The sequence below is a fragment of the Anolis carolinensis genome, chromosome 2 (assembly GCF_035594765.1).
Source record: "Anolis carolinensis isolate JA03-04 chromosome 2, rAnoCar3.1.pri, whole genome shotgun sequence".
NCBI lineage: Eukaryota > Metazoa > Chordata > Lepidosauria > Squamata > Dactyloidae > Anolis > Anolis carolinensis.
Genome location: NC_085842.1, coordinates 40,283,178 through 40,296,026, shown reverse-complemented (window position 1 = coordinate 40,296,026; position 12,849 = coordinate 40,283,178). Strand labels below are relative to the sequence as shown.

Here is a 12,849-nt window from a genome sequence, read left to right as displayed (position 1 = left end):
GTTCATGGTGGCACAGTAATTTGACCTGGCTTGTGACAGTGAAATGGATTGCTCTCTGAAAATGATAGGGTTGTGACTTCATACTGCACTACTGCAAAAAATGAAGCTCAACTTTATGTATCTTCAAGTATGGCGTTTCATGTTTTTGTTCAAAGCTCTGTTCCTACAGAAGTCGATCAGGTTTTTCCCTGCTGACATTGCCTTGTCCTGGCACCAAATTAATCACATATTCCATTCTATTTCCTCTGTGCCTACCTCACTTCAGCATTTTGCACCACTAAAAGGTGGCTAAATAGTTCCTGGTCTACACATTCTCTTCAATAAAAGGCTGCAGAAGGGAGAGACGATTCACCTGGGACAACACTATTTCTGGATGTAGTGCTTCAGATATTGCAGTTACAGCCCGCCCAACAATCACATTGGTAATATGGCTTTAAGCAGTGGTTTCCAATCTTTGGTCTCCCAGGTGTTTAGGACTTCAACTCCCAGAAACCATGGTCAGCTTTCCCAATGCTCAGAAATTCTGGGAGCTGAAAACCAAAACACCCAGAAGAACAAAGATTGTACACCACTGGCCTAGAGCAGGGGTTCTCAAACTTTTTAAGCAGAGGGCCGGTCCATGGTCCCTCAGAGTGTTGGGGGGACAGACTATAGGTTAAAAACAAATATAAACAAATTCCTATGCACAGTGCATATGTCTTACTTGTAGTGCAAAAAAAAAGGCCAACGAAATGTTATGGTTTGCAAAGACACTGTGCTATATTTGTGTGTTAACTGGAAAATGAAGTGCATGAAGCCGATTGGCTGAACCTGCAAAGACCTGCAATTTGATTTGAAACTGTTTCTGTTCTGCTGCTGGAGAACCGGTTTGAACAAGTTTTTGTTCTGTGTGAGCTGTGTGGTGACTGAGTACTGCCTGGGGAAGATGACTCTGTACTCAGAGAGTCCTTGCTATTTCTGAGGCCTTGTTTGCTACTAGGAAAAGAGGATGAAGAACCAGGACTGTATTCTTCACTTATGGACTGAAAAAGGACTGTTTATGACTGCTGGGTTTCTGTAAGCAATCAGAGGGACCATTGTGAATACCATTGTTCTTTGGATCTCTTGGAATTAGTAAAGTTCTTGTATTATTTGTTCTGCAAATCTGAGTGGTGCGTCATTGTTCTGCAGGGTGACTCTGGGCTCATGGGCACATGTAAGAGCTTCCGTTTACCATCTACAATGCGCAACATGAAAGAACAATATAATATTTAAAAATAAGAATAATTTTAACCCACATAAACCTACCAGGATTTCAATGGGAAGTGTGGGCCTGCTTCTTGCTGATGAAATAGTCAAGTTAATTAGGAAGGTTGTTGTTGTTGTTGTTGTGTGCCTTCAAGTCATTTTAGACTTAGGTCAAGCCTAAGTCTAAAACCGAGGGCGGGGGCCAGATAAATGACCTTGGAGGGCCACATGTGGCCCCCGGGCCTTAGAGTTTGGGGACCCCTGGCCTAGAGCATAGGTGCACCAACCCAGAGATATACCGTGTTTCCCCGAAAGGAAGACAGTGTCTTATATTAATTTTTGCTCCCAAAGATGCTCTAGGTCTTATTTTCAGAGGATGTCTTATTTTTCCATGGAAACAAATTCACATTTATTGTTGAACACATTTTTTGAACATTTATTATATACTGCACAGTAGTTGTCATCACAAACCAGCATAACCAGACAAACTGTGAATCCTATCAAGAATTTCTTGTTACTACCATTATTTCCATGTACAACAATCTATGGTACATACATTTACCGATCCTGCATGCTCTGGTGATCTGTTCAGCGGGCATGCTTCCAAACAAAACCTTTGCTAGGTCTTACTTTCGGGAGAGGCCTTATATTTAGCAATTCAGCAAAACTTCTATTAGGTCTTATTTTCTGAGGATGTCTTATTTTAGGGGAAACAGGGTAGTGAGGAGCAGGGATGTAATTCTTTACGAATTTCATTCTTGAAGGATGCAATAAGTAATATAAATAGTTTTCTTCACTCTGTAAGGAAGTTTTTGCAACTTTCCAGTTTTCCAATTGTTCAGTTTGGAATTTATTCTGCGCAAAATTCACATGCTTAAAAATAATACTGTTTCCAGTGCAGAGAACAGTTTTCTGGACATAATTATCACATGCTAATTGTAAAGAACAAGTCTCATATAGGCCAGGATTCCTCTTATCAAAGAAAAATGTTGAAAATTTGTATATATTTTCTATAATTTTAAATACATTTTTGTATATTTTGTCTATTCTTTCCATCCCTAATGACAATTCAAATGGAATGACAGCAAGGCGTGCAATTCTCTTTGCTTCTCTATCCTTCCATCTATTACATTCAAAAACCATTTCACATAGACATAGAGCATTTTCTGTAAACTCAGGCAAATGTTCATATTGATTTCTAATATCACTATCACCTGTCAAGCAATATTCTTTACTAACAACAGCTGAGCAATTTAGGGGCTGTAGGCAGTCTGCAGCATGCGGTTGTCAATATTGCTGAATCCCTTTACACATTTATACCTTTTCTTTCCTCCAGTGAAATCAAGACAGTATATACTGATCTAACTTAAGAAATCAGTTGACCTCAATGGCAGCAAACCTTGAGTTCCAACCATGGACACAAGATAACATGGATATTGCAAACACTGGCCAATCCCTGAAACACATAGACCACTTGAGACTGCAAGGAGCTGTTGGAATGTAATCCATTACTGCTTGATTCATACCTTTGGATATCTCAGATGTTATTTGTTAATGATTGACACAGACTAGAGAAGGTGACAGAAGTCCTTAGCCAGCTTTTCTTCTAAAGGTCATGTTATTCAACAGAGATCTCTTTCACGCTGCACAGTTACAGCACTTTGATACCACTTTCACTGCCATGTCTGTGTCTTTCAGAATCCTGGGATTTATAGTTAGTGAGGTTTCTGGCAGAGAAATCTAAATACCTCTTAGAATAAAAAATCTCAATATTCCTTAGAATCATGGAAATTACATTAGTATCAAAGCACTATAAATTGGGCATTGTGAAAAGGACCCAGATGTAGGCAGGCAATATTTCCTTCAAAGCATACATATTGTTGCTGTGTGCCTTCAAGTTGCTCCTGACTAAGGTGATCCTAAGGTGAATCTCTCGTGGGGTTTATTAGGACTGAGAAAGTGTCTCACCCAAGGTCACCCACTGAGTTTCCATGGCCAAGCAAGGAATTGAAAATTGGTCTCCAGAGTTGTAGTTCAATACTCAAAGCACTATATCATACTGGCCCACAAATATACATATAAAAAATAAGAAATATGTATATTCTGGTAACTGGCTCCATTACCCTCTTTCTATAATATCCTTGGCTCAGCTGGTTTGACAATGGTATCTTGTGGCGAAGGCTGTTGAGCAGCTGCAATAAATCACTCTGACCATGAGGTCATGAGTTCGAGCCCAGCCCGTGGCGGGGTGAGCACCCGTCAATTTAAAAAAAAAATAGCCCCTGCTCGTTGCTGACCTGGCAACCCAAAAGATAGTTGCATCTATCAAGTAGGAAATAAGGTACCACTTATAAAAAAAAAGTGGGGAGGCAAGTTTAACTAATTTACGACCTGGAATGAGGAAGTGCCGTCAGAGTGGATGATGAAGCAGCTGCTCCCCCCTGTGGCCAGAATTGAACATCCCCTCAGGAAAAGGTTAAATTGCCTCTGCACCTGTCTGTCTCGGTCTCTGTTTGATGTGTTTATGGGCATTGAATGTTTGCCCTATGTGTGTATAATGTGATCCGCCCTGAGTCCCCTTCGGGGTGAGAAGGGCGGAATATAAATACTGTAAATAAATAAATAAATAAATTATTTTAACATTAGGTCCAACCTGCAGATTTTATGAGGTCAACCAAACATGTCAAGTCATTAGCACAAACTGATTCATCTTTTTTTCCCCCTATTCCCTCCCCCTTTCACATTTCCAATGGCATTCTAGTCTTCTTTTTATGGACAAAGTACCAATGTAATTCACATGGTGGAAGCACAGTATGGTGGTCTATTTAATTTTCTACCGAAGGGTCCACTTGGTGTTTGGACATCAATACAATGCTTTGACAAGGAGCAATGTACTGTAAGTAAGCAGAAACAAAAAGTAAACCCACTTCTTGAATTAAGAACTAAATGAAACAACTTCTATTTAAACAATGCAATAATGTATTGCAGAACTGTTGACAGTTGTCATGTGAAGGATAATACACATGCAAGTTAGTCCAGTAAGTCCTTTCAAAAGAGATTGATTTTAAAAGTATAAAGCCACCTTGCCTGTTTTTCTTAGCCTATGTTAAAACTCATTGAGAAAGCGACACATTCAGGACTGTTTTTCTTTCAGTGTGAAAAGAAATATGAAATTTTCCCAAATAATAATTACTCCATGTACCCAGAAATATGCTTTGAATTCTCACTTTTGAGGCATATGCGTTATCATGCTTAAGTATAATATTTTAGAAACAATGACATGGTTATTTTTCAGAATAAACATATTGTTTTTGAAAAATTGTAAGAATAAACATATTTTTAAGTACTATACATATACGAGAGGTCTAAAACAAGCAGTATTTTAACACAATGCTTTAGAATATATTAAATAGTTTCTAAAACCTTAATTATTAGTACAATTTATTAATAGGGACTAAAATGACTATATCTAGTAACAATTGTCATGCTTTACTGTCACACTTTACTAGGAAAACACTACACTGCACAAAAGGAGCACTCAATTTGTCATCCTGGTATAGAGAAATAGGATTTGGTCCCCCAAAAACTTCAACTGAATAGTTTAATTGGTTCCTCAGAACACAGGCTTTTCAATTGAAATACTTCATGTCATCTTCCTCTCCCCCAGTTTTCTGGTTAAGCACACCCAACCTTCAAAGAAAACACAACAAAATTGCAGTCCCACCAATAAGAGCTAAGCACTGTATGACAAATGCAAATCTTGTGTGTATTTCTGAGTAATAAGACTATACCATAACACAACAATTAATGGACTTTTCCTGGATTTTTCTATGGTTTCTGACTCTAGTGAGAACTTTAAAAAAATACTCTAAAACTCTTGTATGTGACTTAACTTTGTATTAGAAGCCAAAGAATCCCACTGTACAATTTCTCCCATTCCCAAACCCTTCTGCTGTATCACTATTCTACACAATAATATACTGTTCCAAAGTGCTGCATGTCGTGTGCTATTTCGCAATGTTTTTATTTTGCCATGTGGAATATTGCAGACTAGACAAGGTCCAAACAAAACAACATCTTTAAGAAGCAAAACTGTTTTCCCCTTTATAGTAGAAAGCCTGCAGGAAGATAAACTATGTCAAATTACATGTATCTCCAAAGACTTTACTTTTCTAACACTTTACTTTTTTTTCTTATTTAACTTAATATCTTCTAAGAACAGCATTAGCTACACCTCACCTATTGTTACTGAATGGTGCTATGCAATCTTTCCTTCATTTTCATCTAATTTCAACACACTACTGTCTGTCTGTCTACCTATTCATCCATCATCTATCTTTTCAAACCAAACAGTCAATGATATATTAAATCTATGTCTTTACAATTTCTTGCTTATTCACAGATTACTGCAGTTTCATGAACTACAGAAGTTAACTGAAGCTCTCTCCCTCCACACAAAGTGCCAGATATTCTTATAAAGCATCACAAAATGAGACACAAACATAATTCGATCAGATAAAGGACACAATTGCTCACAGAGACGCACATAACAAAGGTGGATTCAGGTTTTAAAACAGGTTCCTTAAGGCAACACAAACTGACAGTTACAGCCACCGAGGGAACAATGTGAACTTACCGGAGCAAATATCACCATACACATTTACAAAAGGTTTTATAATCCAGCTCCCCTCATCTGAAAGAAGACAACGTTTGGCTCATGCTAAAAAGAAAAGCACCCAAAAAGCTGCTCAGTAGCCAGCAGTAGCTCAGTGTCCCTGTTTTTTTATGAAGCAAATAAAAAGAGAGCAAGGAAAATCAATGCTCTGGGAAAGTGAGATGATATACCAATCAGGCTGCAGCCACAGCCTTATTTGCTGGTGTGTGTGTGGTGAGGGGGGGGGGGAGAGTGATAATGGTGGGGGAATTGCCTATTATTATTAGACAATGACTACACAGTCTAAGGGCAGGGATTTAGTAGTCTCCCCCTTCTACACACTTGGTGAGAAAAGCCTGGTCTGCTTCCGTAATGTTTACTTAACCACTCTCCAAACTAGCCCAAGAAAAATCCAACACTCATTACTTAGACCAACTTTGCTTCTCAGAAAGTATCTCACCGAATCCTTCCAGGCTTATGCTAAACTGTGTAATGCAGACAAGGAAAACTTTCCATATTCTCCACGCAGTGGAAGATGCATACATCAAACTCTTGTATTCAGGGGCTCCCATTCATTTCCAAGCAGACAAATGGTGCATGATAAATTGTGATTCTTTCTTTAAATGGATGCAGAAGCTCTTATCCATACCTGGGGGTGGGGGAGTGGGAAATGATGCACTTACAATGCAATCTCTGGAAGGATCACAGGCCAACAGGTAACAAGGATTTCATTCTGGGATCACAGCCAGAAATACACACACACACACACACACTTTATTCTTATATCCCGCCCCATCTCCCCTAGGGGACTCGGGGCGGCTTACAAAGGGACCATGCCCAAACAGTATAAAAATACAACGGTAAAAACAAATCCAAACACAACAATAAATGCATCAAAATAGAAAATACAACAACAAAAATTTAAAAACAGTTAAAACATGATTCAAGTATTACACAAAATGACTCCCAAAGTGTAGAACTCGCATTATGTATTTGACTCAACTTCCTGTTGGAAGGTGTATTTATTTGGGGGTGAATGAGCAATGAATTTCTGTAGTCCCAGTTCAGAACCTTTTTGTAAGAAGGCAAGAAATAAATTCTTTCTATTAGGATAGTAAAAACATGATCTCCATATAGACTCTGATCTCTACAGTGACCCCACAATTTCCCCATTCTGAATTTGGAATAAAAGTGAAGGAGGCATTGGTATGATGATGACTTATAGAGTTCCTGTACCTTGAGTGCACACAGCAAATTGCCTTACATACATTTCCATAAGTTTTGAATTATTGAAAAGTAATTCCTTCATGGTGATAGGGAACTGCATCTCAGTTCTTCACACTGGATATATTGTAAAATAATGCCTGAAAGTGATCTGGTTTCCAGTGATGACTCACTAGTTTCAGAAATGTTTGATTTTAGTGACGCGAAATGAGGTCATTTCACTGTCCCCCACCCACAACCCCACTTTAATCCCACTGAGTAAATGCACTCACAAAAACCAAAAGACATAACGTTAGAGCGAAATCTTTTATTGAAGGCAGATCTTTTTTCAGTTTCACTTCAAAGCCAAAGGAAAACAAGCACTATCTCAAAATAAACTTAATGCATGTCATGCTTTTAAAAATTTAATCAAGAGGTGGTTCAAGTCCAAGGGAAGTATTGGACTATGTTCTGCAAGTTTTCTGTATGAAATGGTATTGGATCAGCATAATCAGACCAGGATTTGTCCTCCTGATGATAACAGGAAGTGGAAGACAAGAATGCTGAGATCAAAGAAGAATAAACCTGACATTCTAAGATCAAGAAGTTATTCTGCTTCAGGTAGAATAAATGCTGATGGCAAAATAAGAGAGATATACATTTTTCTATTTGATGTTAAAATTGTTGGGAAATGTGAGAAATAGGAGTGGATTTCTTGAGCATAGTAATTAAATTGACAGGGAAGACGCTGAACAACCACTAGCACCACACCCACCACAGGGTCTAGCAGAGAAATTATTTTCAAAATAAATTCACGTAGCACAACTTACAAACATTTGCACATTATCAAATTTTAGCAAGGAAAGAGAGAAGAGTAAGATAATGGTTGTAAATTAGATTCAGGCTTCTTAAATTTTTTCCACTCATAACCCCCTTACACCTGAATTTTTTCTAGTGACCCCAGATATAAGATATACAAATCAAACATTTACTGTTAGATCTGCATTTGCAAGGCTGATTTTACTTTTGTGGAGTATAGCTGAAGCATTTTTGCACAGTTTACTGTAAACACTTCATATTGTTACTAACAAATTTGTGTAAGTGGGTCTTGTACCATCACCGTTGCCAATTTTTTTGTGATCCTAACATTGAGCTAGGAGCCCCGGTGGTGAAGTGTGTTAAAGCACTGAGCTGCTGAGCTTGCAGACTGAAAGGTCCCAGGTTCAAACCCCGGGCGCGGCGGGAGCACCCACTGTTAGCTCCAGCTTCTGCCAACCTAGCAGTTCGAAAACATGCCAATGTGAGTAGATCAATAGGTACCGCTCTGGTGGGAACGTAACGGCGCTCCATGCAGTCATGCTGGCCACATGACCTTGGAGGTGTCTACGGACAACGCCGGCTCTTCGGCTTAGAAATGGAGATGAGCACCAACCCCCAGAGTCGGACATGACTGGACTTAACGTCAGGGGGAAACCTTTATCTCTTTTAACATTGAGCTAGGAGGACCCCATTTGAGGTTGGGTCACTTAATTTAAGAAGCAGTGGAGTAGAGTGAGATGGAAAATGGCTGCATTTTTAGAATGATACTGTTCATCAAAATGCAGACCAGTAGATAATAAGCACAGGTGCTCTACCTACCTACCTAATTTATATAAAGCTTTTCCCTAAACATGAGATCCAAAGCCTGCTAGCTGCCACATGCTACATTTAAAGTTAAGTGTGGAATTGAAACGGCATTGGTCGCCTTGCTGGATGATCTATGAAGAGAACTAGACAGAGGCAGTGTATCTTTGTTGGTTTTTCCTGCACCGCTCATCAGATTTCAATACCATTGACCATGGTATCCTTCTGAACCAGCTCTCCAAGATGGGGCTGTTTTACAGTGGCTCCGGTCCTTCCTGGAGGAATGGACTCAGATGGTGGTGCTGGGGGAGTCCTGGTCGACTCCCTGGCCGGTGGCCTGTGGGGTCCCTCAAGGCTCTATTCTGTCAAGGTGGCTTACAGGTAGGCAATAGTTCAATGCCTTAAAAACAATATACAATTAACATAAACATTTAAATTAAAATGATGATTATTATTATTTGAAACACAACAAGATGAGTCCATAGCAGACACTCTGCTGGCTGTTGGATCACACGTCGGACACTTCCCAAGTTAGTGAATAATGCGAGCAGATTATTATTATTGTATGACACAGCAAACAAGATAGATATGCTGGATTTCGTTTCACAAAATCACAGGTCGAACACTTCCCAAGTGTCTAGGACTGTGTGGTGTATTTTCAGATGATGCGCGCAGATCCCAGTAGGGTGGCCTTTTGCAGTTGACAGATCGTAATTTTGTCAATGTCTATTGTTTCCAAATGCTGGCTGAGATCTTTTGGCACGGCACCCAGTGTACCTATCACCACCGGGACCACCTGCACTGGTTTCTGCCAGAGTCTTTGAAATTCAGTCTTGAGGTCCTGCTATTATTATTATTATTATTATTATTATTATTATTATTATTATTATTTTCATTTTGGAGGGAAACATGAACTATCCTACAATTTAGAACATCAAAGGCATATCTTTATATAAAAAACTGAAAGTTCTTTTTTATTTGCCCAAATTGGGGAGAGCTCCAGTGCAAAACATACACAATAAGACAATGGCACTTACAGACTGGAGTATAGCATTACACATGCAGCCAAGCTTTTTCTTTGATATATTTTTAAACAACGTATTTCCCAAATCACTCCAATGTCTAAAACATGAGATAAATGAAGTAGAAATAGGAAATGGTACTTGTGATGTCTTGGCCTAGCTTCTTCCTCCTCTGCTTCATTTTCTTGTTTAGCTCTCCCTTTGGTGTGGACTTTTCCATTTGTACTTAGTTTTAAGGGTGGAGCTTAAAACCCCCCTAGAGGCCTGGCTCAGTTGGTTTAACCCTTTTTTGACTCAGAGCTTGCCTGTAAGGCTTTTCCCTCCTTTTTATTCTGTGTCAGAGATTTAGAGGAGAAGGCCAGAAATTGTCTGGGTTCCTTGGCCTTGGCAATCCAGACAGGCATCCTTAGCATGTATTTTACCATCCAAATAGTATTTTACCAACATAGCTTAGAGTACCTTACCACATAGTCATCATAGTCCAGAATTTACCATAGCAAAGTCTAGTATTTTACCACCAAAATAGTATTTTACCAATATAGCTTAGCGTACTTCACCATAATTCTGTACTTTACCGTCTTAGTTCTGTATTATATCTATAGCCAAGTATTTACCAACAATATAGTCCAGTATTCTACCTTCAATAGCCGAGTATTTTACCAAGTGACTTACCACCATTATAGTCAAGTATTTTACCTAATATATGAATATAGTCAAGTATTTATTATCAGTGTAACTAAGTTCAACCAACAAACTTTGTCTTTGTAATATATTATTTTGATTCGCCTTTCAATAACCCTGACTGAAGTTAACTTTGCCTTTTGTTTCCAGTAAACTTATTTGGTTAACTTTATCCTGCCTCAAGAGTCTTTATTTTAAAGAACTGAAGTACATCAGAGGGTATACTGATAGCCATCGGGTATAGCCATTGCCAGACATTATAAATTCCCTTTTACCCCAGCGTGCCATCACAATACTGCTATATCCCTCTTCTTAGAGAATTACTTAATCTGAATTCCCATAGAGATATTTGCAGGAACATCCTGAATCTAAAGACAAAATAAGCTGAAATTATAAAAGCTACTTTAATGCCCACAATATCGCTAGAATGTTTAGTTGTAATTTGGAAGCAAGACCATTGCTCCTTCTTTTCTCCCGCCAACTCTGCAAAATAAAAACACACTATATTGACTGAAAAGAAAATCCACAGATTCCTCTTGAATATAGCACAGTTGCCTCATATGAATAGGTTTTTCACAGTAGACAATACATAGGCAATGGCTGCTTAGTTGAAAGGGGGTGAGATATGAATAAAACAACATTGTATTTTAAAATACAACACACACACACACAAGTCGTTGTATGTTAAAAGTTCAGGTACATTTTACAATGGCGTTTTACAATAAATAACAACATGCAAGACAGACCAACAATCATATTTCTGCACAGTGGACAACCATTGAAGGGAAAAAATACAAACACACCACTGTCTGGACAAACATCGAAGGGAAAAAATACAATCTTACCACAAACTCACTGTAATTAGATTAGGAATGTTCTTAATTCTCCTGATTTCAATCTTTCCCCCATATGTCTCATTGAACTTTATAGATTTAAGTTCTAAAAACCCTGAGAGATCCCATTATGGACTTCCAGAGCTGCTAGCAGCAAATACAGGAATTTGTGTGGGGAGTGCAGATGCTCTTTACTCATGTAATAGTATGAAAGAATCCAAGTCAAGGTCAAACAAGAATGTCAAATGACTTTTTTTGGAGCTTCTTCAGATCTGCATCCAGTAGAAGACACATCCTGCTTCCAATTTTTCCATGGCTCTTTATTTCTTTCAAAATCCCATGATTAATCTGAGGGCTCTTCCAAACAGGACTAAACCCTGAAAGGAACTTGGATTTAGGCAAAACAGTGGGTCCAAATCCTGTGATTTTCATGGTGTGTGGTTTCCCTCCCATGCCAAATCATGTGGTGTGTGTGTGGTTTCCCTCCCATATTAAATCAACACCCCCCCCCCCTTGAAAGCTCTGTTGCATAATTTCTAGGCACAGTAGAGTGCTTTAAAGAATCCAGGAACTGCAACTCTCTGCTTTTAAATTGTTTTAAAATAGAAAAGGGTGTGAGGCTTTGCCATCCCGATTCACTGAGCAGATAGACCCTGAAAAAATGGGATGTCAGTGGGAACTTACCCTTGGGATCACTAAGACTCAATCCCCACAGACTCAATCCCCACAGGGCCCACACCTGCAAAGATCTGGAACCCATCACAAGTTTTGGCCCTGTGTAGAACAGCCCTAAGATGCTTGTTCAGTCCAAGGAGACAAAACATTGTATGCCTAGGCAATTTTTTCGAAAGCTAAACAGTGCACATGCAACCAGGCTGATTGAAGTTGTCTTAATTGTTCCCTCTTTCTTATAAGAGTCCATTGAGCTACTGTTTCAAATGTTGAATTGGCTGAACTGTAATACAGAGAAGAAGGAGAAACATCTTTGGAAATAAAGCAGGAACATCTTCCTTCCCTGGAAGCAAGTCCTAGCTCCAATCCAACTTGATTTCTAGTTATTCAAGCAAAGCATGCAAAAAGAAAAGCTATTCACAGTGCTTCTTATTGACATAGTCATGGTTGTTTTACAGGTGGTTCTATGGAATTTTAAAATAAGAAACATAATGTTTCAGTTGCATATGTCAAGTCACTGTTTTGAGTCACAATCAGTTTTGTTTGTGTTATATGATGTGTGAATTTCCCACAATGTTGCTACCTAAAAAATATTGTTTCAACAATGAGTTGCAGTAGTAAAAGCATAGGCATCTGACTATAACAGGGTTCAAATCAAAATCCCAAATACACTAATGTGGAACAAATGTCTCAACACAAATAAACTTGTATAAAGTTGCACTGTGAATCATTGATTAAGTCAGCACATCTGTAATGCAAAGCAGGGATATCATGATTATAATTATCCTTCTGTCTGTAGCCCTACAACACATTGTATATGGGGTGGTCTTTGAAGCCAGTTGGAAACTTCATGTTAAAAGATGACTCAAAGATTGCTTCCTGGAGTCAGACAGAAGTATACAAGTTGACCATAATTCTGTATGTTCCGAGCTGC

General features: G+C 38.7%; 1 protein-coding gene across 2 annotated transcripts in view; it reads right to left on the bottom strand.

The window, feature by feature from the left end:
• synpr (synaptoporin) overlaps window positions 1-12,849 on the bottom strand; it is a 237,150-nt gene that overhangs the window by 65,420 nt on the left and 158,881 nt on the right. The window contains exon 1 of one of the 2 annotated variants that reach the window (XM_008115003.3): window positions 5,864-6,113. The exons of the other annotated variant lie outside the window; for it this stretch is intronic. Coding sequence (XP_008113210.1) covers window positions 5,864-5,887 — 24 coding nt within the window. The 5' untranslated portion in view covers window positions 5,888-6,113. Of the gene's footprint in view, window positions 1-5,863; window positions 6,114-12,849 lie in introns of those variants that run through there. 2 annotated transcript variants of the gene reach the window in all.